Genomic DNA, 27814 nt, shown 5'->3' on the forward strand with positions numbered 1-27814 from the left:
GCTTCTTCAGTTATGTCAGGAACCTTCATGGCAAAGCCCAGGTTTGTTCTGAATTAGTCCTTAACGGTACCACTTTCACCGATCCTGTTAACTGAGCCAACCTGCTATGATCTGATGAAGCGGCAACCCTGCAAAAGCGCTAACCTGTTTTAATAAAATCGTACTATATTGTGCCTTCATGTTCTTGTTTGTGTACTGTGTTGGTTGACTGACATTTTTATTATTCTAACTTAATAAAAATGTAAAAAAATTAAACGCTACAGAGTGCTGGATTCCTCAGAAGAACATGAACACCAACGAAGTAATAATCCACAGATTTAATGAAAAATGATAAAAACGAAATCAGATTTAGTGCACTTTTTACATATATTTTTCTTTAAAAGAAGTTGTTTTGCATTTTTGGTGCCTAAACAAGTATTTAAAAGCTTGATTGATTAATTAATGACATTCTGAGGAAGTCCACATTGCATGTGGCTGAAAGTGCTAAATCTGATTTTGTTTTTATCATTTTTCATTAAATCTGTGGATTATTACTTCGTTGGTGTTTGTGTTCTTCTGAGGAATCCAGCACTCTGTAGCGTTTAATTTTTTTATGAGTTTGTTGGTTTTTTTTTGGTTTTTATTTGGTTGTCTGAACGCTATTGTGTGGTATATTATTCTAACTTAGCCAACCTGCTAGCAGATAGGTTCGGCACAAACTTCACCCCCCTTTCCCCCCAAAAGCCCATTTGACATCCCTGATACTTGTCCCACACCTCACGTCTCTGTAGATCAAGTGTTAAAGGCCCTATACAAGGCAAAGAACACAGCTTCCATGGGACCTGATAGTATCCCGGGCTGTATTCTGCACCATTTCCAGCAAGAACTAGCTTCACCATTGAGCATCCTATTCAACTACAGCCTAAGTACAAGTTTCATTCCAGCAGAGTGGAGAACTACCACTGTCATCCCTTTGCACAAAGGTGGTGCCACTACTGACCCTGGAAACTATTGCCCCATTAGCTTGACAAGTCTGACCTGTAAAGCCATGGAGTGTATTATTATGGATTCTCAGACAAAGACATAGGCAATCTCCAAGCACTTGACCTCAATCAGTTCGGATTCAACATGGACAGATCTTGCCTGTTGAACCTAGCTGACGTCTCTGAGACTGTCACCAAGACACTGGATAAGGAAAAGTCAGTACATTTAGCTTACCTTGACTTGGCCTTTGACACAATCCCCCACTCAGGCATCATCGAAAAGCAAACACAACTTGGCATAAATCCCTATCTCTTCAGGTAGGTGGCCAACTGGCTCACCAATAGGAACCACAAGGTCAAAAGAGGCACCTCCACCTCCAACAGCAGACCTGTCACTAGTGGTGTTCCCCAGAGATCTGTCCTGGGACCACTACTGTTTGGCAGCTATTTCTCAAAGGTCCAGGCAAAGGCAAAAGGGCTGTGGCTAACCAAGTCTGCAGATGACTGTAAGTTGGGTTTTGTCATTGACTCCCCAGATGATGTTAACATACTGCAAGAGGGTCTCACAGCAACAAATGACTGGTGCCAAAGTCATGGCCTTAAGTTAAATGCAAAAAATGTATTATCATATCATTTGGCAAAAACACGGCCCTACTGAATATCACATCAATGGCAACCCCCTAAGCACGCAACCTGTGGTGAGAGACCTGGGTACTCAGGTTGACAACAATCTCCCATTCGACCATCATATAGTGACAGTGGTCAGAAAAGCCTTTTACCTGGTTCACCTCATAAGTAAAGGGATTGCATACAGAAAAAACAGGAGGTTATTACCTCTCTGTACTCCTCCCTCATTAGCCCAAAAATTCAATATAATGCCCCGTTTGGTATGTACCTCTCCAAACACCTGCAGCAACTGGAAAGGCCACAGAAATACCTCACAAACAGAATCCATAGCCTCCAACACCTGTCGTGTGTGGACAGGCTCAAATCACTATCAGAAAAACACCAATAATGGAACAGATGGGGGGGGGTGTTAGAAAATTACTGGAACTGGAGAGTAAGTTCATTTTGAACTACAGAACATTATTCCCTAGGGGTCTTAATCTGGAGGTTAATTTTGTGAACTAGGCTAGTTTGTGTAGTGGTTTAATCTTATAATTATATGTGCTGATGAAAATTATAGTGTTGTAAAATGTTATAAAAAATTGATTAAAAATGTTTATAAAATGCTGAAAAGGTTTTAAAATGTTATATACTATTATTTTCTTAAATATGTTGTATTTAAAATATGAGATGTGTTTAATATGAGCATGTAATACTGAAGGGAAATATTTAAGGGAGTGTGTTTCACTTTAAATGAATTGGTCATTTAAGGGTTTTGAGCTGTATAAAATAATGGCTGTTTTTCTTGTACATCATCCATTGAAGGCAAAAAGCCGAGGTACCAGTGTGTCAACTGCATTAAAACTTTTAACAGCTTTTGACCTGTTTCTTTCGTTCCTCTTGTCATATGACTCATATCCCATATTAGTCTAATTTTTTAAAGTATACTGCTTCACATACCACGTATGTGACAAGGTGCAGTCTCAATTATAACTAATAAATTATACTTAGAGATGATTCGCCTGATAAATCACAAAATGGGAAGCTAGATATAATTTATATGGTTAATGCACAGCGGATTTGGCGGTATTAATATGTTGAGTAAACGTACAACAGAACACACTTGTCATGAATAAACTGATTTTAAAAAGTTGATCCTTTTTTTGATGTTGGAAAATGGAGACATAACCAATAGAGATAAAATGGAAGTTATATATTTACTATAACACTGGAGTCTTTTATCCCTTTTCATCCAATATGACTGATGGGGTGTTGAGCTCCTTGCCAGATACAAAACTAGTGCTCCAGTTTTGAGCTCCTTTAAATCCTGCCTTCTCATAATTCTCTAGTGTGTAAATCTACCTCAGACTGAAGCTCTTGGCAAGAAGTAAAGGCAGGTTTTATACATATTAGCAGAAGCGACTTTAAAGGTATTTCAAGTTCTAATTTGGATGGAGAAAGTAGGAAGGGTTGTTGTATCAGACAGATGTGGATGAAAAGATCCTGTGTTACGGTGAGTATATAACTTGTGTATGCTATTCATACCATCCGTCCAATCCAATTGATTGGTCAGAATCCCCAGCTTCAGGACACCTGGATGGAATCATGACAGGAGTCCTTGAGGATAGTGGCTCCCAAGAATATCCTAAACCTTGAGATAGTATCTAATTTGTAATACTTGGCAAAAGTGTTCATTGTATATTAAGTTGCTGCTGCAAAAATGTCATCAATAGAGGTATTTCTAAAGAGGGAAGTTAAGGTGGTAACAAACCTTATGGAATGGACTTTTGGTTTTAATGGTAAGGGGAGAATGTAAGCCAAGAAGACATACACTACACAGTCAGAAACACAACTAGTAAGGGTAACCTTGGACACTCTTTAAACAAGCTTATTAATTGCAAATGAAACAAACAGCTGTAAATCCTTCTTATAGGGTTTGGTTCTGTGCACATCCAAGGTAAAGTGTATTTACTTTTATTAGAATGATTAAGAAATAAATACTGGTAAAGATGCAGGTTGGCTTACATTTGCATCAAAAGCTACCTTGGGGACAAAAGGGGGTTAGTGCATACAGTCACCCTGTCCTTGTGGAAAACCAAGTAGGGGAAGACAGAAGAAAGTACCTGTACCCGTGAAAGTCTTCTAGTAGAAGTGATAGCCACCAATAACAAAGTTTTCCAGGAAAGAAATTGCAAAAGTGCCAAAGATATTAGTTCAAAGGGTGACTTGGTTAAAAGCTTCCAGCACAAAGTTTAAATCCTGTTGATGGACTGGTTCTCTGACTGGAGGATGCTGGAGTAGATCTCCTTTGAGAAAGGTATACAATGACAAAAAGAAAAGTGCAGTTGTGTACACTTACCATAAATGTAGATGTTCGAGTGTATTCACTGCTGCAGTCATTACATATTTGGGTTATCTACTTGCAGGTAGCCCTCAGCTGGCCTGATTATCAAAGTCTTGGGTCCTGCGTTGGTTGCTGTCTCATCTTCCATGACGTCAGGTAGTCAGGGGTATAAAGCATGCAGCCAAAGCCATTTTATCAGTTTTTCTTGCCCCAGATGTCAGGTGCCCCATAATGGGAAGCAATTATATACAAGGTTACACCTCCAACAAAAAGCAAATACACCAGAAAGCTTAAATATAGTAAACAAGAAGAGAGGTATAAACAGAAGTCAGGGGGCTGGAGGGAGGGTAACCAGGACTGCAACAGTGAATACACTTGAACATCTACATTTATGCAAGTGTACACAACTGTACTATGTTCTTCATGTTTCACTGTTGCAGTCATTACATTTGGGTAGATTCCCAAAGCTAAGGAAGGGAGAAGGCAGTTAGATAGCATTACGACCAGCTACAAGGCCCTGCAAGACTGCAGTGGCAAAACCAGCTCTGGATTTAGAAAAAATTGGCAAGTAGTAATGCTTGGTGAAGGTATGTACAGAAGTCCAGGTAGCAGCTTCTAGGATGTCCCTGGTAGGGACACCTCTGAAAAAGGCTATAGACGTAGATGCAGTCCTGGCCTGGTTGAATGTAGTCTTATCCCCTGTGGGGTAGGTTTTCCCATGATGCTTATAGCAGAAATGAATGCAATGGCCTAACCACTTAGAAATGGCTTGCTTTGAAATGGCTTAGTCCTATCCAAGTAAAACCTAAGTTGTCTACACACGTCCAAGGAGTGTAGTATTTGTTCCCCTTTGTTCTGCGGGTTAGAAAAGAAGGTAGGCAAATGAATGGACTGATTAAGGGCCACAATGGATACCACCTTGGGCAAAAAGGCGGGATTGGTCCTGAGGGACACCCTGTCTGCATGAAAGGTGATGAAAGGCTCCACTGCCATGAGGGCCTGTAATTCAGACTCCCTTCTTGCTGAAGTGATGGCTAGGAGGAAGGCTGTTTTCCAAGAAAGGAATTTCAACTCTGCATTTTCAGCTGGCCCAAAGGGAGGTAGAGTGAGCTTTTCCAATACAAAGTTAAGGTCCCAGGCTGAAGTAGGTGCTCTCCTGGGTGGTCTTATGTTTTTGGCCCCTCTGAGGATGAGTTGTAATGAGCTGAGATGGTGGAGGCATGAATTTTGATGGAAGAAAAGGAAAGGCCCTTGTGAAGCATCTCAGTTAAGCATTGAAAAATGAGTGGTAGATTGGGCACAGTTGTGTCCATCCTCTGTGTTTGGTTCCAGGAACAGAATCTCTTCCATTTTTCAGCATAGGATTTTCTAGTACTAGGTCTCCTTGCCTCCAGAATGACATCCATCACTTCCTTCCTGAGGGATGGTAAAAGAAAGGTCATGTACTTAGCTAGGCTGCAAGGTTCAGGGTTTGAAGCTGTGGGTGCAGAATCTGGCCCTCCTGCTGGGACAGCAGGGCAGGGGTCTGAGGCAGGTGCCATGGTTCCAGAAGTGACACACTGCGCAAGAGGGAGTACCAGTGTTAGTGTGGCCAGTCTGGTTCAATAAGTATTGTCCTTGGTTTGTCCTGTTTGATCTTTAGTAGCACTTTGGAGAGGAGAGGCAGAGGGGGAAAGGCATAAACTGATAGGTTTTTCCAGATGAAGAACAGGACATCCACTTTCCAAGCTTGTTTGTGGGGAATCCTCGTGCAGAATTTAATCAATTGTTAGTTCTTAGGGGAGGCAAACAAGTCTATCTCAGGGCTCCCCCATTTGAATCTCAAAATGTTGAATATCTTTGGTTCCAGTTTCCACTCGTGTGGGTCCATGAGATTTCTTCTTAGGTCATCTGCCAGTGTATTTAGCTTGCCTGGCAGGAAATGAGCTTATAAGTGCACTTGGTAGCTCAAGGCTGTGTTCCACAGAGCCATGGCTAGTCTGCAGTGGGGGTATGAATGGGTTCCCCCTGCTTGCTTATGTACCACATAACAGTGGTGTTGTCCGTCTTTACCAATAATAGTCCTGGAAGAATGCGGTCCTTGAAAGCTGTCAGAGCATTCTGTACAGCTAACATTTCTTTCTTAGTGATATGCAGGTGCATTTCACTCGGGTTCCATTTGCCCTGAATGCACTGCCCTGCCAAGTGAGCCCCCAATGCATAGTCTGATGCATCTGTTGTTAGGGTTTGGCGGCAGGGGGTAGTGAATGGCAGTCCCTTGTTGAGGTGGCAGGCCTCTACCCACCAAAGGAACTCTGTCTTTAGAAAAGGTATGATAGGAATCATTGATTCTAGGTCCTGAGAATGTTGGCACCATAGGCTTTTTAGATACCATTGTAGTTTCCTCATATGCAGTCTTGCATATGGAATTAGCAGAATGCAAGAGGCCATGAACCCCAGGGCTTGTAGTACTTTCCTTGCAGGTAGCTGGGACTTTGTGGCCAGTAGTTTGAAGTAAGCTGTCAAATGAACTTGTTTCTCTGGTGTGAGGTATGCCATCTGGGAAGTTGTATTCAAACTTGCTCCCAGGAATACAATTTGTTGGCAGGGTACTAGATGTGATTTTGTTTCGTTTATGGTGTACCCCAGAGAAGTTAGTAATTTCTTTACAAATGCCAGATGATTTAATAGTATGTCCTGGCTTTCTGCCTGAATTAGACAATCATCCAGGTATGAGTATATTTTAATATTTCTTTGCCTGCAAAATGCAATGAGTGGAGCTAGGCACTTTGTGAATACCCTGGGCGCAGTAGATAAGCCAAAGGGCAGTGCCGAGAACTGATAGTGCATGTAGCCTGCTCTGAAGCATAGGTATCTTCTGCAAGATTCCCTGATTGGGATGTGCAGGTAGGCTTCCTCTAAATCGAGTGTTGCCAACTAGACATTTTTGCCTAGCATACGAAGTAGCTGATGAAGAGTTAGCATTGTGAATTTTTGGATTACCAAAAAGGTGTTTAGGGTAGGCAGGTCCAGGATAAGACGCCAGGAATTGTATTTTCTGGGTACCAGGAAAAGTCTTGAGTAGAAACCTTGCCCCCATTCTTCTTCTGGGACAGGTTGAATAGCCCTGATGCTTAGAAGAGAGAGAACTCACTTTTGAGCCTCTGCCCACTGGTTTGGGGGTAGGTGTGGCCAACCATTTGGGGTTGGTAAGGAGTGGAAATGGAATTTGTATCCTTGGAAAACTATATTTAAAACCCATTTGTCTTGGGTAATGAGTTCCCAGTTTTTTGCATGCAGGGTGATCTTTCCCCCTAAAGGAACAGTCAGTTGAGCAGGGCTTGGAAGGTTTAAAGTTAAGTCATTGTGACAGTTTACCCTAGGGGGGTGTCTTACTACTTTCAGCTTTGGAAGTGGGAGCCCTCCACCGCTTAGGCCTGTGAGTACATTGGGACTGAAGCCTGGGTGCTCTGCTGGTTCTGGGTTTGGACTAAGAAGGCCTGGAAGAGGCAGGAAAGGACCAATTCTTAGAAGGCCAGTGCCTACTAAATCTGAGAGGTTGTACTTGCAGGAAATCTTTAACAGCTTGCATAGATTTAGCTTTTTCCTCCATCTCTTTAAGTACGTCTTCTACTTTGTTGGCAAACAGGCAGTCTTGGTTTAAGGGATCATTCAGTAATTTAGCTTTAACATGATCTGGCAAAGATTGCTCCTTAAGCCAAGCATGCCTTCTATGTGCAGACCCAGTGACAGCAGCCCTGCAAGATGCCTCAATGAATTAAAACCACATTGCAAAGTATGTTTTCCAACTTGTTCAGCAGAATGCATTAAATCCTGTAATTCTTTATTTTCAGCACAGTCAGTAATCAACATCATTTTCTGTTTAAGCAATCCAATAATATACTGCTGATACTTTAACATATGAAACTGGCAATTTAAGGCCTTAATGACCAAAGTTGCAGAAGTGTATACCTTCTTTCCCTATCTGTCCAGGGCCCTGGAATCTCCATCAGAGGGGGCAGGGTTTTTGGCAGTAGTAGCCTTAATGCCTTTGGGCACCTGTGAAATGGACTCAGGATCCGCAGTAGGATTCTTAAAGAGGAACTTGTGAGAGTCAGGAACTCTGTAATACCGGTCAGGTTTTCTGGGAGCTGGAGGTAAAGTGTCAGGGGCCAGGCTAGATTCCGAAAAGGCATAATCTACAATGTCCAGTACAGGAGGGATAGCTAAAGGCCTGTGTTGAGGTATGAGTAAAAATTCCCTAAGCCTCTTTTTGGAGTCAAAAGTAATCCTGGCTTTCCCAGTGAAATGCTCCCTAGGAGTATGCAAAGTTTCACCAAAAGAGAAATCCTCTGGAGGGGAAGCAGAGGGAATGGAGTCCTCTGCGTCAGAATCTTCATAGGCAGATAAGGGCAACTCCTGGTCATCACAGAAAACATAAATTTCAGAATCCTGATCAGAAGAATCAGAAGGAAAATCACTTCTAGGTCTCAGAGGGAGAAGGATGGCTTCCCCTGATTAGAGTAATAAGGTCTTCAGCCATTCTTATCATTTGTTTTTTAGGCATAGGGGTCTGACCATGCAGTCTGGATGTTGGTTTTCTAGGCATGGATAGAGTCTTAGGCCTTGAAGAAGAAGATGGCGTTGGTTTAATATGCAAGTCAGTAGGCCTGGATACACCCTCAGAAGCCGGTGCCTGCACAGCGGCTCCGGACCCATCCAAGGTAGAGACATCCACAGGTTCCACAATCGAAGAAGCATCTGGCGGCATACCGGACTCCGAATGGGTGTCAGTAGAGGCCTGCGAATCTGACGTAGCGGGTATCATAGGCTACGAAAGCACCTCACTGAGTACCGGCGAACTGGCGACTAGCTTAGGAGAAGCATCGTCGGCAGCTTTGGACTTATGCGGTCTATCTCTGTCTTTATCTTTGTGTTTTTTGGAATGTCGGTAGTCGGGTGGCTTACCCAAGCCATTTCAGGATAATTGAACTGAGTATCAAGATATTTAGATGTCAAAATGAACAGACGACGAATAGTTCGAGGTTTGAATAAGGCACAAAACTGACAGTGAGGTACATCGTGGTCTGGGCCTAAGCAAGGAATGCAGTTGTTGTTGTTGTGTCTTTCGGCTTTTCCCAGTTAGGGGTCGCCACAGCGGAACTCCGGTCCGCTAATGATTGGCAGTAGATTTTTACGTACCGAGTTGCCAGCTCTGACGCACAACCTTCAACGAAGGTACGCCCATTCACGCATGTCTCCACACAGAAGACGCTTTAGCTGAGAATCGAACGGCACAGCGTCTTACTGTGAGGCGACAACGCTACTGCAGCACCACCACCGCAGTACATACTACGAATGAAAATCTTTATGAGGTATTTGCTTTCCACAAGAAATACAATTGTTAACTTTTACTAACATCGTTTTAGAGCAAGAAAAAGGTTCCCCAATGGGGTACTTAGCTTAGTTGAAGACATCGGATCTGAAACTCAAAAATGAAAATTTCAGTGGTCGGCCGACCGGCACTTGCAAACTGCTTCTGCTTCAGGCACCGCACAGCAAGAAAGAATGATAAAATGGCATTGGCTGCATGCTTTATACTCCTGACTACCTGACGTCATGGAAGATGAGACAGCAACCGACATAGGACCCAAGACTTTGATAATCAGGCCGGCTGAGGGCTGCCTGCATGCAGATAACCCAAATGTAATGACTGCAACAGTGAAACACGAAGAACATCGGGACATCCAACCAACACACACTCTTTATTCAAACCAACTTAAATAATAAAAATAATTAAAAGTACAATGACTTGACTCCTTTGAGAAAAGCATTGCAGAGCTTGTGGGAAAGCCAAGGGGCAGGCTTCATATATCTATAATTCAAATTTGAGATAGTCACTTATTGCACCTTAACAGTAGAAAAACTGGAACTGGAGTCAAACATACTTGTCAGGTATCGTAAAATATATGGAAGAGAAGCAGTGGGAGGGTCAATGTTCTGTGCTACGGCCCAAAATGTAAAGTGCTTCTATGTACCATACTAGAGTCTAAAAGTGGATTCATCTGGGATCCAGATAAAATTCTGACTACATCACTGGTCAAGGCTGGGTCATTGGTCATCACTGAAACTGAAGAAATCAAGTAACTAGTTTAAGGTTTTGAAGATCTGGGTGAGGGTTCCTGGATGGGCAAGGCAATCCTGCTGGGAATCCAAGATCTAGGGAGGTTCCCTGATGTAAGGCCTTAAGAGGGGAAACACACATTTGCTGTGGTCAGTAAGAGACAATGAGGATTATGGTGACTTTGCATCTGACTGCTTTGTGCAAAACCCTGGGTGTCAGGGGCAAGGGTGTACATGCATAAAGCAGCTCAGAAGGCCATTGCTCAACTGGAGCATCTCTCAAGGACTATCCACCTGGGTTATCAAGGTGAAAAATCTGCTACACCAGGTGCTGGATACGGAAGCAAAAAGATCACAGCAATGCTTGTCCCAGTGTCTGAATACCTGTTGTGCCACCGCTAGACTGAGAGCCCACTCATAAGGAATCAGAATACACCTGCTAACCCTGACAGCAAAGCAAGTGACCTTCCCAAAGATGTGTACTGTTATTAGAAAGCAATGTGAAGCAATCACACATTAACATACTGTTATGGCTTCCAGGCATAAAGGATCTGATCTTGTTCCTCCCTGCTGGTTTATGTACCACACTATTGTCATGCTGTTGGTTTGCATAGAGATAATTCCTGAAGGAAGTCCCGTAATTTGTGCAACTCAAGGAAGACTCCCTGCTTCTCCAAGACCTTGATATGAAGGTTGGCCTCTTGAGAACGCCATAATCCTTGAACCATCCTCCATTGTAATGCCCCCAACCCAAGTAGGTATCCATGGAAACTACTGCTGCAGGTGACATTAGATAGTACAGTTGTGTACACTTACCATAAATGTAGATGTTTGAGTGTATTCACTGTTGCAGTCATTACATTTGGGTAATCCTGTTGGCAGGTTGCCCTCAGTCGGCCTGAATTCCAAAGTCCTGGGTCCTGCGTCGGCTGCTGTCGCCCCTTCCCTGACGTCAGGGTGTTAGGGGTATTAAAGATGCGGCCAACGTCATTTTCTTTAATTTTTCGTGCCCCAGATGTCAGGTGCCCCCTAAAAGGGTAGCCAAAATTTATATATATATACATATATATATATATATATATATATATATATATATATATATGTAAATACATGCAGCAATATAAACTTTACTTTCCTCTACAAGCAAATACACCACATAGGTTGTATAAATCAGAGAAGGAAAGATAGGTTCCATCAGAAGAAAAGGGGGATGGCGGGTGGGTAACCTGGATTGCAACAGTGAATACACTCGAACATCTACATTTATGGTAGGTGTACACAACTGTACTATGTTCTTTGTGTTTCACTGTTGTAGTCATTACATTTGGGTAGAATCCCAAAGCTATGGATGGGAGGCTGGAGCTAAACAGCATTAGGAGCGGCTATGAGGCCCTGCAGAACTGCAGTGGAAAAGCCTGCCCTGGATTTAAGAGTAGAGTGGAAGATGATAGCGCTTTGTAAAGGTGTGCCCTGAACTCCAAGTAGCAGCCTCTAAAATGTCCTTGGTTGGTACTCCCCTAAGAAAGGATGCTGAAGTGGCTGCAGCTCTGGTTGAATGTGGCCTAATGCCCTTAGGCACTGGCTTGCCATGGTATAAGTAGCAGAAACGAATGAGTGGCCTATCCACTTTGAAATAGTCTGCTTTGAGATAGCCTTTCCTTGTGATCCTGCAGCATATGCCACTATTAATTGCTCTGTCTTTATGAAAACTTTGGTTCTGTCCAAGTAGAATCTAAGCTGTCTGTGTATGTCCAAAGAATGCAGAATTCTCTCCCCCTTGTTCTGTGGATTGGATAAAAAGCTGGCAGATGAAAAGTTTGGTTAAGAGCCACACTGGAAACCACCTTAGGCATAAATGTTGGGTTTGTCCTCAGAGAGACCCTGTCTGGATAAAACATTATAAAAGATTCCACAGCCATGAGTGGCTGCAGTTCTGAAACTCATCTTGCAGAAGTTATTGCTAGGAGCAGAGCTGTTTTCCAAGATAAAAACTTTATATCAGCAGTAGCAGCTGGCTCAAAAGGAGCAGGGTGAGTTTTTCCATGACATAGTTGAGGTCCCATGCAGGCATTGGTGATCTCCTTGGAGGCCTTAAGTTTTTTGCTCCTCTGAGATACTGTTTTAATAATGGATGAGAAAAGATTGGTAGCACTGTATTGTAATGAGCCGAAATGGCAGAGGCATGAATTTTAATAGATGAAAAAGATAGGTCTTTGTCCAGCATCTCAGTTAAGTATTTCAAACTCTGAGGAATATTTGGCACAGCTGTATCAGTTCCTTGTGCTTGGTTCCAAGCACAGAATCTCTTTCATTTTCCGGCATAAGATTTTCTAGTACTAGGCCTTCTGGCCTCCAAAATGACATCCATCACAGCTTTACTGAGAGGTGTGTTTTGTATGACTACATTAACCGCCATGCTGCCAGGTTTAAAGTCCTGAGTTGGCTGTGCAGGATCTGTTTGTTTTGCTGGGACAGTAGATGAGGTATTTGAGGTAAGGTCCAAGCTGGACATTGAGACAAGTTCTTTAGGACTGGAAACCAGTACTGGCAGGGCCAGTCTGGGGCAATCAGTATAATTTTTTGCTTCTCCTGTCTGACCTTTAGGAGTACCTTGGGGAGGAGAGGCAGCGGGGGAAAGGCATATACTGATAGGTTTTTCCAGCTGAAAGATAGGGCATCCATTTTCCATGCTTGTCTGTGATAAGTCCTTATGCAGAATCTTTTTAGTTGGTAGTTGTGAGGGGAGGCAAACAGATCTCTGTCTGGGCATCCCCATTTCCTTGTTATCATGCTGAAGACTTGTGGATCCAGCTGCCACTCATGGGGATCCATGAGGTTCCTGCTTAGTTTGTCTACCAGAGTATTTTTCCTTCCTGGCAGGAATTGTGAGGGCAGATGTACTTGGTAAGTTAATGCTGTGTCCCACAAAGTCATGGCTAGTCTGCAAAGGGGCTAAGAATATGTGCCCCCCTGCTTGTTTATATACCACATGACTGTGGTGTTGTCTGTCTTTATCAGTAGCTGTCCCGGATGAAGTAGGTCCTTGAAGGCTGTCAGGGAATTCTGAACAGCTAGCATCTCTTTTTGATTGATATGTAGATGCATTTGGGTTGAGGACCATGTGCCCTGAATGCATCTTCCTGCCATGTGGGCCCCCCAAGCATAATCTGATGCGTACGTTGTGTCTGCCTGGCTGGGGGTAATGTGATTGGCTGTCCTTTGTTTTGATGACAAGCCTTTGCCCACCATCGAAACTCCTGTTGTAGGCAGGGAATGAGAGTAATCATTGTTTCCAGGCTGTGGCAATGCTGAGTCCAAACACTTTTTAGGTACCATTGAAGTTTCCTCATATGCAGTCTTGCATATGGAATTAGTAGGATGCAGGATGCCATGAAGCCCAAAGCCTGCAGAATCTTTCTTGCAGATAACTGGGCCTTTGTTGCCAACATTTTGAAATAGGTTGTCAGTTGCCTTTGTTTGTTTGGCGTGAGATAAGCCATCTGGGCAGTTGTATTTAAGCTTGCACCAAAGAATATTATCCCTTGAGAGGGTACTAGTTTTGATTTCTTTTCGTTGACTGTGTATCCTAGGCATGTTAGAAGTCTTTTCACAAACGCCAGATGCTGTAGAAGAATGTCCTTGTTCTCTGCTTGAATTAGACAGTCATCCAAGTAAAGATATACTGTATTCCTCTTTGTCTGCAGAATGCAATTACTGGTGCCAGGCACTTTGTAAAGACCCTGGGCGCAGTAGATAAGCCAAAGGGCAGTACAGAGAATTGGTAATGCATTGAGTCAGCCTTGAATCTGAGGTATCTTCTGCATAACTGTCTGACTGGGACATGCAGGTATGCCTCTTTTAGGTCTAGAGTCACAAGCCAAGCGTTCTTGCCCAGCATGGGCAGAAGCTGCTGCAAAGTCATCATCTTGAATTTTGGTATATCCAGGAATGTGTTCAGAATAGATAGGTCCAATATTGGTCTCCAGGTCTTGTCCTTTCTGGGTACCAAGAACGGTTTTCAGTAAAATCCTTGTCCCTGCTCTTGCTCTGGTACCTGTTGAATGGCCCCCATGTCCATGAGGGATGAGACTTGTTTTTGTGCCTCTGCCCATTGATTTTTTGGCAGATCTGGCCAGCCGTTTGCCTTTGGCAGAGTATGGAAATGGAACTTGTACCCTTGTGACATGATATTTAGAACCCACTTGTCCTGGGTTATAATGTGCCAATTTTGAGAAAAAATGTGCTAATTTTCCCACTAAGGGTGCTGCCAGAAGATAAGTGCTTGGTGCAGGCTGAGGGAAGTCAATGGGACTGTTTCCTGTATGGTTGTGATTTGTCTTCTCCAACTTTGGGGGTAGAAGCACACCATTGCTTTGACCTGTAGGAACCTTGCACCTGGGATCTGCCTCTAGGGCATCTGGATCTGTCCCTTTGAGGTCTGTCTGACACAGGAAAGGACCAGTTCTTAGTAGGCCAGTGTCTACTAAACCTAGGTGGCTGTACTTGTAAAAAAATCTTTGACAGTTTGCATAGATTTAGTTTTGTCCTCCATTTTCTTTAACACCTCCTCTGCCTTAACACCAAACAAAGTATCATGCTGTAAAGGTGCATCTAATAATTTAACTTTGACATGATCAGGCAGATTTTGTTCCTTTAACCACGCATGCCTCCTAATTACAGAACCCATAACTGCGGCCCTGCAGGAAGCCTCCAAAAAATCAAAACCACATTGCAAAGTATGCTTTCCAACTTGTTCAGCTGCATGCAATAAATCCTGCATTTCCTTGTTTTCTGCACATTCAGAGTTTAATGACATTTTCTGTTTAAGAAATGCCATGACATGTTGCTGATATTTGAGCATATGAAACTGACAGTTTTAAGGCCCTTATAGCCAAGGTAGCAGATGTGTAAACCTTTTTTCCCAATCTATCCAGTGCCCTAGAATGTCTGTCAGAGGGTGTAGGGTTTTTTGCAGCGGAAGCCTTAACTCCTTTGGGACCCTGTGAAATAGTTTCTGGGTCTGCAGTAGGGTTTTTAAAAAGGAATTTATGAGAGTCAGGAACCCTGTAATATCTGTCAGGCTTAACAGGAGCTGGAGGTAAGGAGTCAGGGGTAAGACTAGACTCTGAAAACACATCATCTACAATATCTAACACAGGTGGAATGGCTAGTGGCCTGTGTTAAGGTAGTAAAAGAAAATCCCTGAGTCTCTTATTAGATTCTGAAAAATCTTGGATCTCCCAGTGGAAATGCTCCCTCATGGTATGCAAGGTTTCCCCAAAAGAATAGTCCTCTGGAGGAGAAGCTGAAGGTATAGATTCTTCAGCGTCAGAATCCTCATAGGGGGGAAGAGAATATTCCTGATCAGAAGAGGAATCAGAAGAAATAGAGACCTGATCTGAAGATTCATAGTCAGTCTCTTGCCTAGGCTTCTTATCAGGAGGGGGATGGGAACCCCTGATCAAGGTAATTAAGTCTTCAGCCATTTTGAGCATCTGTTTTTTGGGCATAGAGGCCTGTCCACATGGCTCTTGAGTTTCTTTCTTTGCTTTAGAAGGTGCTTTAGTCTTTGCCTTTGAACCTGAGGTTGGCTTAATGTAAAGATGTTTAGGTCTGAATACACCCTTAGAAGCCGGTGCCTGCTCAGCGGCTCTGGACCCATCTGAAGGAATAGTATCCGAGGCTCCAATACCTTGTGTTTCCAGCGGCATGGCCGACTCCACATGGGAGTCGGTAGTGGGCTGCGACTCTAAAGTAGCGGGCATCAGGGGCTGCAAAAGCGCCTCACTGAGAACCGGTGACTGGCTTAGGAGAAGCTTCGTCGTCGGTTTTGGGCCTCGGCTTTCTATCTCTCTCCTTTACTTTGCGTTTTTTGTGAACTCCGGTAGTCGGATGGCTATCCGATGACATTTCTGGACAATTAAACCGGCGTCCAAAATAGTTTAAAGCAAAATCATACCGACGCTTAATAGTGCGTTGGTTAATTCTAGCACAAAACCGACAACCAGCAACGTTGTGATCAGGGCCTAGGCAAGGAATACAGTAAGAATGAAAGTACTTATGAGGTATTTGCTTTCCACAATAAATACAATTAACTTTTTCTGACATCGGTCTGGAGCAATTAAAAAGTTTCCCCAGCAGGGTACTTAGCTTTATTGAAGACTTCGGATCTGAAACTCGAACATGAAAATCTCAGGAGCCGGCCGACCGGCACTTGCGAACTGCTTCTACTTCAGGCACCACGCAGCAAGAAAGACTAAAGAAAATGGCATTGGCCACATTTTTTATACCCCTGATGCCCTGATGTCAGGGAAGGGACGACAGCAGCCGACGTGGGACCCAGGACTTTGGAATTCAGGCTGACTGAGGGCAACATGCCAGCAGGTTTACTCAAATGTAATGACTGCAACAGTGAAACACGAAGAACATCAAAGTGCATTCCTGTATGATTGCAAGGAGAAGTTAGTCAACATCATAACTGTTCCTTGATAAGACTGGCTATGGTAATGGGGGTTGAATGTTTTTGTGAAACTTGAGACCACCGAGTCCTTAGAAACCACTGTAGTATTCTAATATAAAAGCAAGAAAAATGCATCAGTAAGATGGAGTAGGTCATCAGCCCAAGAACCCAGCGGGCAACACTTGTTGAAGGATGACTGGAAGAAGGGAGAATTTGCATGAAGTCCCTAAGTGTTTGAATTCTGTCCTGGGGGAGAGACACCACAGAAGTTGTTGCATTTAGGTGGCATTCAATGAACTGAATAATCTGAGTTGGTTGAAGGATGGATTTGGCTTAATTTATGGATTTGGCCAAGACATACAGACAGACACAGCTGGAGCAAGTAGTCTCTGGCCTTAACCAACGATTTCCTTGTTGGGTCAGCAAGGAAACAGTCATCTAGATATAGGAACACTTGGATCCATTGTAGCTGGAAGTGCACAACTACAATGGCCATGCTCTTGGCAAACATGCAGGGAGGCTGTACTGAGATCAAAGGGCATGGCTCAAAACTGAAAATTACTGGACACAGGGGGAAGCATAAAAATCTCCAAGAGTCTTTGGCTATTTTGATGTAGAGCTAGGCATCCTGGAGATCAATCAAGCGCATCCAGTCGTTTTGCCTGTAGACAAGTCAAAATTGACTGTATTATGACCATCCTGAACTTCTTTATGTAGTTGTTTAGATAGCTTAGGTCCATAATGGGTATGAGGTCCTTGCTTTTCTTCAGAGCCAAAAACAATATTGAGTAGAATCCTGAACGTGTCTGATCTGGTGGGACCTCTCTGATGGCTCTTTTTTGAATCAGAGGATTTCTCTTTTGGCTGCATTTCTTTGGTGAGGTGGTACATTTAGCATGGGTGATGTTATTCGTGGGGGGGGTATAGAATTCTATAGCTTCTGGATATTATCCCTCTTTACCACTTGTCCTGCATGATGAGTATCCACTCATTGATAAGCGACCTCTGACTGCCTCCAGATGGGAGCAATCAGTCAGCCCTTCAGAGATGGTGAGGTTGCCTAATAGAGGAAGGCCGTCAACATTCCTGGTTCTGTGGACCATCTCACCCCCCTGGGTCTGTAGACCATCTCACTCCCTGGGTCACTTAAAGGGCCATTCAATGGTTGATACTTGACTTTTCTGAACCACAGAGATTTGGACTCTTTTCTTTCCATTTACCTCAAATCTAACTCCCACTGTATAAAGCATTTTCACATCTTGCTTGCAATTCCACATCTTCTCCTTAATATAATGACCAAACAATGATGATCCATCATAAGGGGCATTAGCAAAGGATGTTTTAAAAGTTGTCTGCAGAGTCACAATGGTGGAGCCAGGCTTGATGCCTCATAATTATGATTGGATGGGAAATAGGAAATTCACCCCGGGATCACCTCTGTGGCTCTGCTCGACAGCGGCACAGGAAAATTTTCTTGGGTGACAAAAGCCAGGGTACCTTTTTGGCTAGGCTTATATAGGCCCTAGGGCCAATACCCTAGTACCTATGTATAATAATGCCTGCTTCCACAGCATGTGCCGCTCCACCAGATGCATTATGCATAAGATGCATGAAGAGACTAGTAAAGCTCAACATCATGCCCAGGGCTGTTTACAACTTTTTTCTGGAATCAGATGTAGGCAATCTTCTAGCGAGGCAAATGCTTGTTGTGCCAGTTCTCTCTGGAAGCAATTCATATGAGTGTCATATTTCAAGGTCCTAGGCACAAATGTCCCTGAAAAATATGCTCACTTCCCTAATCTGTCTTTAGCTCTACATTCTTTATTCAGTGGGTGAAGTAGCTGTATCCTCTTTCAGCTCTTTCGTAGTAATTGCTGCCACAATAATGAAATCAACCTCAGGACTCTTATCCCAAAACTGTCTGCCCTTGGGTGGCTCTGAGAATCTTGTCTGACTTGTGTGGCATATACTAACATGTTTTGGGCTGCTGCTATAACCAAATGATGGCCAAATCAATTAGGCAGTCCACCCATAATGTAGAATGGGCTAAACCATAAGCCTCAGAACCTTCTTGTCTTAAGAGGGTGGATTGGTGGGCCAAGATCACCTCCACCACATTAACTTGAGAATCTCAATGAAAGTGGTGTCTTCCAGAGGGAAGTGGTTGGAATCCTCTTGATGTTCCAAGGAAGAGTCCAAAATAAGTGACTCCAATGGGGAGTCGATGTACCTTCTCTTCTTGAATCATCAGGGGTGAGAGGTCTAACTCCTCAGAGGACACACCCTGTAGTTCAGCAGTGTTTTGGAAGCCAGTCCCTTGGCTCTGACCCATGGATGCATGCTGGGGCTCAGACAAACAACAGAAGTAGTCATCGGGGAGAGCCAACACCAAGGAAGTCTGTGCATCCATTCTCGCTGGAGAAGCAATGATCCTCCACATGACCTAAAACAGCATACCCAATTCGTCCAGATCCAAGCAGCCTGTCTCAGTAGCAGGGTCCACCCTTCCAGAAGTAGAGGTAGGTGGCACTCAGGAGGGCATCCCTGAAACCAAGAAGGTGGAAGGCCTCCAGGAGGGGATAAGCACTGACATCTCAAAGACCAATGCCTCCAACACTGACAAGGCAGCCATGCAAGACAACTTCAAAGACGGCACCCAAATACACTGTGTCAAGATGATGGCCCCAAGACAAACTGGGCTCCAAGCCTCTCAGAGTTGAGTACAGCAGATCGAATGTCTCTGGAAACAAGACAGAAACACCAGTTGGCACTGAGAGAAAAGACGTCAGAGATAAAGTTGGCTCCGAAACCACCAATGCAAACACATGTTCGGAGGAATGAGCTATGATAAGAAATGCAGAAGCAGTCTACCCATCCATGAGACAGAGAGGTCTTCAAAAATGCTCACATCATGCAACCCAAATCAGCTTCTGAAGTAGCCCTGTAAAACCTATAGGACCTAAGAAGTAGATGGAGGCTGGGAGTGTACGCCAGACAGCTGTTTCTCCAAAGAATTCCGATACAGCAACCTTTTAGATTTGTCAGGAATGACAGTCGGTTCTGACACAGACAGAGCTGAAGTCAGAAAAAGTGTCAACATCAAAGCTGTCACCAACTTGGTTCTAAACATCTTTGCAGTCAGAGATGGTTAAAATTCTTCAGTTCTTTCCCTTATGTGCCTCACTTTCTCTGAGTCTGTTTTTCACGATGGTTATCCGTTATGGCAACCGCACGATCAGAAGTTAAAAGCCCCTTGATGACCGATTTATTTCTCCCGTCCAAAATGGCACAAAGCCCAAACCTCTGCAAACAGAACATTCTACAGAGAGATGTTACACCTGTGGGTCTGTAGGCCACCTCACCCACTGAACTCATATGTGTTTTGGTAGAGTGATTTTGTGACAACAGATTTGGCACATTTTAAAACTTTTCTCTTATCTCTGTCCATGTCTAAGAAAAAATATACACACAATTAGTACACATCTTCTCCAATGCTGTTTGATATTTTAATGACAGTACCTGCCATTTTTGATAAGTACCACAGGCCCTTTTACATCTACCCAGACTACCATCAACTCAGGTAAATTGAGAAATAGGTTTAATGTCTCAATAAAATAACAACACCTCAAGAATGTAGCACTGTGTTTTGCCCCTGCTGCCTGATGATCATCTACCCCCTCTCAGCCAGTAACTCATTTATTCCCTTATCACTGAAGGTGGGAGTCAGCTAACAGAGGCCATCATGTATGCAGATATGAGGGGTACTTCAACTGTTTCCTTTTGGTACTACATCCCTTTGAATACTTGGCTCTGGAAGGGAAGGATGAATGTGCAGTGGGCTGTTAGCACTGGTGATTCAGCAAGGAACACATACATGCAAACAAGTAGGCATACCCACCCACTAACCACAAAGCAACAGAGGGTTTTCTTGGTCTCTGCTGCAGAGATCACACCATCCCTATGTGCTTCCTGTACATGCACCCCTCCCAAGACAGAGAGAGGAAGATGGACCACCCCCCTTCACTCCTCCACCTCCTTACCTGCCTCCTCCACTGGTGGGGCCACTAACTGAACCCTCATCACCTGGGTCACAGTCAGGCAACAACATTCTTACACTACAATGTAGTGTCAACAGTGGAACATGACTCGAAGATGTAGGAAAAGAACCCAGAGCATTTTATGTCATCACCATCTAACTTGTGTGTTATCTGCTCAGCTATTAAATTAAACAAAGAAATCTGCAATGACAATGCCCACAAAACCATAAGCATCTGCATGATTACAACACTGCAACTGAACTTACATAATTATACGCTTGATTCACTTCACCTTGTTTTATCTGGGTGATCTTTGTCAGCATATTATCACCTATACTTGCAAGTTCTGGATAAATTACATTACTGCATGTATTAATGCATGAATCCATTACTCAAAAGGCTATAACATTACACTGTGAGCTTCCTTACCCCTGGATTCCAGAAGAGCTCAGCAAAGACAACAAGATCAGCAGAAGACAGAGTAAGCCCCATGTTGGCAGCAGTTATGGAAAGCACTGCTACACAGCACTTCTCAGCAAACTGAAACTTCTGGCATAAAGAATGGCGTTCAGATGAGGCTGTAGATCCATCAATACGGATATAGTCTATGTTCTAAGAAAAGAATCAGAAGTCAAAGTCAGCCATCTGCTTTAGTGCTTGGAATGTAAAAATAGTAACTATGACAGCTGAAGATACTGCAGATTTTTAATACAAACAACAAAAGGGTTTTATACAAAATACAAACATTAAAACCAACATATTTCTGAACTTCTCCAAATGGATTTGATCACATATTTATGGTGCTTCTCAGAAAAGCTTCTGAGGGACAGAATAGTCTCGTCAAATTCTTACTTTGTAATATTATTGTAGATGTTTTTTTAAATCAGGGATGTTGTAAGCTTCAGCATGTAAAAAGAGTGGCATGACAGACATGCATGTGTATGACGTGTACACATGTGAGCAATATGAGCAGATGTCACTATACAGTTGCTCCTTTGATCAAATATCTTGCTTGGCCTTAATGGATTAATGGCTCCTAGTGTCTATCTGCTTCTCCCCATAAGTCTTTGCTCTCTGACCTCAGGAATAAGTGGCCACTTTCTGAAAAGCTGGGAAGACCACCTGGTGAAGAGACACATCCACTATCATCCAGAAAGGAGCTACAGCAGTACTCAGGGATGGGGCTTTGGATAAGCAAATCTCTGTCAATGGCCAGGCATAGGATAGAGTAAGCAAAAGCCTAAACATAGGACATGACCAAAAAACATAATGGGTAAATATATAAACCAGTGATCAATGTATATTTTTCACTTAGAAAATGACTTGCACACAATTATTTTTATTAACGTATTTTTCTGAAATAAATCTCTCTAGTATAATTACTAGATGCTACTTACTGGTGTTACTCAACACAGTTTTGTTGTGTTAAGTACAAATTTCAGGAAGGCACCTGAGAGTTGCTAGTAAGCATAAATGCAAAAATCATACTTGCAACCTCTCTACTTAATACCATCAAGTAGTGATGCTTGAATTACAAATAGACCACCTTTAGTACCTTACCACTGGCAGATTATGGGACTTCCATGATGGTTGCACATTAAGTAGAAATCTAATAACTTTCCTAGTGTGAAAACTGAGAAATTGTCTAAAAAGCAGTAAAAGTTATCAGTTTCAAGTTACTGGCTAGTGATTGCACTGACTTGATATCAGCAAAGAAGAAATATGTAAAGAAGTGAAAATCAGCTATAAAAAAAGAGAAGAAAAAGCTCTGGCTGGGAAGAACACTGCAGATGTTTAATAAAAGCAATTCAAACTTCAGCTTAATACAGGAGATCAGCAATGACACTGGCATCAAGCCCCTTTTCCCCATTTTGTACACAGGGTTGAGGTGTCACACCAACAGTAACAAGCACCTGGAACTGATGTTTGCACACCCAGGTGGCCAGCTTTACCCTGGAGCTTAAGCAAAGGAAAGGACTTTCACTAATTTAAAGGAAAAGAACATCAAATGCACTCAGAGGTCTTTAAAATAAGCGAGACACTGCAGGAATATACAAGGCAAAATAAATGACAAAAGGATAGTGAAAAGAATCAACATTCATAGAAAAAGTGAGATTTTTGGTAAATCAGAGACACTGGCAGGAACAGACTGCATTCATTTTATTTAAGTACAGATAAGCAAATGGACTGCTGTCATAAAATCTTACTTAAGAGGGTACATTTAAGAGGTTATTGTGAGCATGCTCCAAATCTGGCCATGAGAAAGCAGCTGAGATCTTAATTAGTAAAAACACAATCATACCTGCAGAAATAACTGCTCCTGTCAACAGTGCAAAAAAGGGGAATATATAAAAAATTGGTGACACCAAATTGTATGTGGAAAATTATTATTTGCTGTACCATAAGCAGAAAAGAAAAGTACAGTTGTGTACACTTGCCATAAATGTACATGTTTGAGTGTATTCACTGTTGCAGTCATTACATTTGGGTTATCTGCCTGCAGGTAGCCATCAGCCGGCCTGAATATCAAAGTCTTGGATTTCTGCGTCGGATGCTGTCCCTTCTTCCATGACATCAGGTCGTCAGGGGTATAAAACACGCAGCCGACGCCATTACATCAGTTTTTCTTGCCCCAGATGTCAGGTGCCCCCATAATGGGAAGCAATTATATGTTAGGTTACACCTCCAACAAAAGCAAATAAACCAGAAAGCTGTAATACACTAAACAAGAAGAAAGGTATAGCCAAGAGAAGTCAGGGGGCTGGAGGGAGGGTAACCAGGATTGCAACAGTGAATACACTCGAACATCTACATTTATGGTAAGTGTATACAACTGTACTACGTTCTTCGTGTTTCACTGTTGCAGTCATTACATTTGGGTAGATTCCCAAAGCTAAGGGAGGGAGAAGGAAGTTAGAGAGCATTAGGACCAGCTATTAAGCCCTGCAAAACTGCAGTGGCAAAACCAGCTCTGGATTTAGAAAAAAGAGGCATGTGGTAATGCTTGATGAAGGTATGTACAGAGCTCCAGGTAGCAGCTTCTAGGATGTCCCTGGCAGGGTCACCTCTGAAAAACGTTGTAGAGGTAGATGCAGCCCTGGTGGAATGTGATCTTATCCCCTGTAGGGTAGGTTTTCCACGGTGCTTATAGCAGAAATTAATGCAATGGGCTATCCACTTAGAAATGGTTTGCTTTGAAATGGCCTTCCCCCCTGCCCCTGCAGCAAAGCCAACTAGCAGCTGTTCATATTTTCTGAGAGGCTTAGTCCTGTCCAAATAAAATCTAAATTGTCTGTGCACGTCCATAGAATGCAGTATTCATTCTCCTTTGTTCTGTGGATTAGAAAAGTAGGCAAACAAATGGACTGATTAAGGGCCACACTAGACACCACCTTAGACATAAATGAAAGATTGGGTCCTGAGGGACACCCTGTCTGCATGGAAGATGATGAAAGGCTCCACTGCCATGAGGGCCTGTAATTCAGACACTCTTCTTGCTGAAGTGATAGCTAGAAGGAAGGCTGTTTTCCAAGAAAGGAATTTCAACTCTGCAGTTGCAGCTGGCTCAAAAGGAGGTAGAGTAAGCTTTTCCAATACAAAGTTAAGGTCCCAGGCTGGAGTAGGGGCTCTCCTGGGTGGTCTTAAATTTTTGGCCCCTCTGAGGAATTGCTTTAGCAGGGGGTGATAGAAGAGGGGTGGTTCAGTATTATAATGTGCTGAAATGGCAGAGGTATGAATTTTAACTGACAAGAAGGAAAGGCCCTTGTGGAGCATCTCTGTTAAGTACTGAAGAATATGCAGTCAGCTGGGCACCGCTGTACCCATCCCCTGAGTCTGGCTCCAGGAACAGTATCTTTTCCACTTTTCAGCATAAGATTTTCTAGTACTAGCCCTCCTTGCCTCCAGAATGACATCTAGCACCTGCTTACTGAGGGATGCTATTGGAGACCTCAAGGAATTAGACATGCTGCAAGGTTCAGGGTTTGAAGCTGAGGGTGCAGAATCTGGCCCTCATGCTGAGACAGCAAGGAAGGGGTCTGAGGCAGTTACCATGGTTCCAGCAGTGACATACTGCGCAAGAGGGGGTACCAGTGTTGGCGTGGCCAGTCTGGTGCAATCAGTATTGTCCTTGGTTTGTCCTGTTTGATCTTTAGCAGAACTTTCGAGAGGAGAGGCAGAGGGGGAAAGGCATAAACTGAGAGGCTTTTCCAGGTTGAAGGACAGGGCATCCACTTTCCAAGCTTGACTGTGGGAAGTCCTTGTGCAGAATTTGTCCAAATGGTAGTTTTGGGGGGAAGCAAACAGGTCTATCTCTGGATTCCCCCATTTGTTTCTCAAAAGGTTGAATATCTTTGGTTCCAGTTTCCACTCATGTGGGTCCATGAGATTTCTGCTTAGAGCATCTGCCAGTGAATTTAGCTTGCCTGGCAGGAATGGAGCTTGTAGGTGCACATGGTAGCTCAAGGCTGTGTTCTACAGAGCCATAGCTAGTCTGCAGAGAGGGTACGAGTGGGTTCCCCCTTGCTTGTTTATGTACCACATAACAGTGGTGTTGTCTGTCTTTACCAATAATTGTCCTGGAAGAATGTGGTCCTTGAAGGCTGTCAGGGAATACTGTACAGCTAACATTTCTTTTTGACTGACATGCAGGTGCATCTGACTCTGGCTCCATTTGCCCTGAATGCACTGCCCTACCAAGTGAATCCCCCATGCATAGTCTGATGCGTCTGTTGTTAGGGTTTGTGCGGCAGGGGGTAGAGTGAATAGGAGCCCCTTGTTGTGGTAGCAGGCCTCTGCCCACCAAAGGAACTCTGTCTTTATGCAAAGAATGATAGGAATCATCGATTCCAGGTCCTGAGAATGTTGACACCTTAGGCTTTTTAGATACCATTATAGTTTCCTCATATGCAGTCTTGCATATGGAATTAGTAGAATGCAAGAGGCCATGAACCTCAGGGCTTGCAGGATTTTCCTTGCAGACAGCTCGGTCTTTGTGGCCAGTAGTTTGAAGTAGGCTGTCAAATAAACTTGCTTCTCTGGCATGAGGTAAGCCATCTGGGAAGTTGTGTTCAAGTTTGCTCACAGGAATACAATTTGTTGGCAGGATATAGATGAGATTTCTTTTCGTTTATGGTGTACCCCAGTGAGGCTATAAGTTTCTTTACAAATGCCAGATGTTTTAGTAGCATGCCCCAGCTTTCTGCCTGAATTAGACAATCATCCAGGTATGGATATATTTGAATATTTCTTTGCCTGCAAAATGCAATGACTGGAGCTAGGCACTTTGTTAATACCCTGGGCGCAGTAGATAAGCCACAGGGAAGTGCAGAGAACTGATAGTGCATAGAGCCTGCTCTGAAGTGTAGGTATTTCCTGCAAGATTCCCTTATTGGGATGTGCAGGTAAGCTTCCTTTAAGTCTAAGGTTGCCAACCAGGCATCTTTGCCTAGCATAGGAAGCAGCTGTTGAAGTGTTGGCATTTTGAATTTTGGGTTTACCAAAAAGGTGTTTAGAATAGAGAGGTCCAGGATAGGACGCCAGGAGCTGTCTTTTCTGGGTACCAAGAAAAGTCATGAGTAAAAAACATGTCCCCTTTCTTCTGCTGGGACAGGAAGCATATCCTTGATACTTAGAAGAGAGAGAACCTGCTGTTGGGCCTCTGCCCACTGATTTGGGGGTAGGTCTGGCCAACCGTTTGGGGTTGGTAAGGTGTGGAAGTGGAATCTGTATCCTTGGAAAACTATATTTAAAACCCATTTGTCCTGGGTAATGAGTTCCCAGTTTTTTGCATGCCGGGCGATCTTTCCCCCCTAAGGGAGCAGGCAGTAGACCACGGCTTGGAAGGTTTAAGGTTAAATCATTGTGACAGTTTTCCATAGAGGGGTGTCTTACTACTTCCAGCTTTGGAAGTGGGAGCCCCCCCCCACTGCTTAAGCCTATGAGTATCTTGAGACTGTAGCCTAGGTGGTCTGCTGTTCCTGAGTTTGGACTGAGAAGGCCTGGAAGAGACAGGAAAGGACCAGTTCTAAATCTGGGAGGCTGTACTTGCAGGAAATCTTTAACAGTTTGCATAGATTTAGCTTTTCCTCCATATTTTTAAGGACTTCTGCTTTGTTACCAAACAGGCGGTCTTGGATTACGGGAGCATCCAGTAATTTAGCTTTAACATGATCTGGCAAATTTTGCTCCTTAAGCCAAGCATGCCTTCTAAGAACAGACCCAGTGACAGCAGCCCTGCAAGATGCTTCTAAAGAGTCAAAACCACACTGCAAAGTATGGTTACCAACTTGTTCAGCAGAATGCATTAAATCCTGTAAATCTTTATTTTCAGCAGTCAGGAAACAACATCAGTTTCTGTTTAAGTAGTCCCATGCTGTTGATACTTTAACATATGAAACTGGCAGTTTAAGACCTTAATGGCCAAAGTAGCAATAGTGTATACCTTCTTACCCCATCTATCAGAGGGGGTAGGGGTTTTGGCAGTAGTAGCCTTAATGCCTTTAGGTCCTTGGGAAATGGTCTCTGGGTCCGCAGTGGGATTCTTGAAGAAGAGCAATTTGTGAGAGTCAGGTACTCTGCAATACCTGTCAGGTTTCCTGGGAGCTGGAGGTAAAGTGTCTGGGGCCAGGCTAAATTCCAAGAAGGCATCATCTACAATGTCCAGGACAGGAGGGATAGCTAAAGTCCTGTGTTGAGGAAGGAGTAAGAATTCACTAAGCCTCTTTTTGGAGTCAGAGTAATCCTGGCTTTCCCAGTGGAAATACTCCCTAAGAGTGTGCAAGGTTTCACCAAAAGACAAATCTTATGGAGGGAAAGCAGAGGGAATGGAGTCCTCTGCATCAGAATCCTCATAGGTAGATAAAGGCAAATACTGGTAATCCGAAGAAACAGAAATTTCAGAATCCTGATTAGAAGGAAAATCAGTTCTAGGTCTCTTAGAGGGTGAAGGTTGGCTTTCCCTAATTAAAGTAATAAGGTCTTCGGCCATTCTTATCATTTGTTTTTTAGGCATATGGGCCTGACCATGCAGTTTGGACGTTGGTTCTCTAGGCGGAGGTCGAGTTTTAGGCCTTGAAGAAGTAGATGGTGTCAGTTTGAAATGCAAGTTAGTAGGCCTGAATACACCCTCCAAAGCCGGTGCCTGCACAGTGGCTCTGGACCCATCCAAGGTAGAGACATCCGCAGGTTCCATGGTCGAAGAAGCATCTCACAGCATACCGGAATCCAAATGGGTCTCAGTAGAGGCCTGTGAATCTGAAGTAGCGGGCATCAGGTGCTGCAAAAGCACCTCACTGAGTGCTGG

At 43.4% G+C, this 27814-nt stretch overlaps 1 protein-coding gene across 1 annotated transcript in view; it reads right to left on the bottom strand.

The window, feature by feature from the left end:
- SMARCAL1 (SWI/SNF related, matrix associated, actin dependent regulator of chromatin, subfamily a like 1) overlaps nucleotides 1-27814 on the bottom strand; it is a 911772-nt gene that overhangs the window by 204736 nt on the left and 679222 nt on the right. Inside the window, exon 14 of the mRNA XM_044078228.1 lies at nucleotides 20941-21123. Within this exon, the coding sequence (XP_043934163.1) occupies nucleotides 20941-21123 (183 nt within the window). The remainder of the gene's footprint in view (nucleotides 1-20940; nucleotides 21124-27814) is intronic.

This window comes from Protopterus annectens, chromosome 7.part0 (assembly GCF_019279795.1).
Source record: "Protopterus annectens isolate FY-2018-M chromosome 7.part0, PAN1.0, whole genome shotgun sequence".
Taxonomy (NCBI): domain Eukaryota; kingdom Metazoa; phylum Chordata; order Ceratodontiformes; family Protopteridae; genus Protopterus; species Protopterus annectens.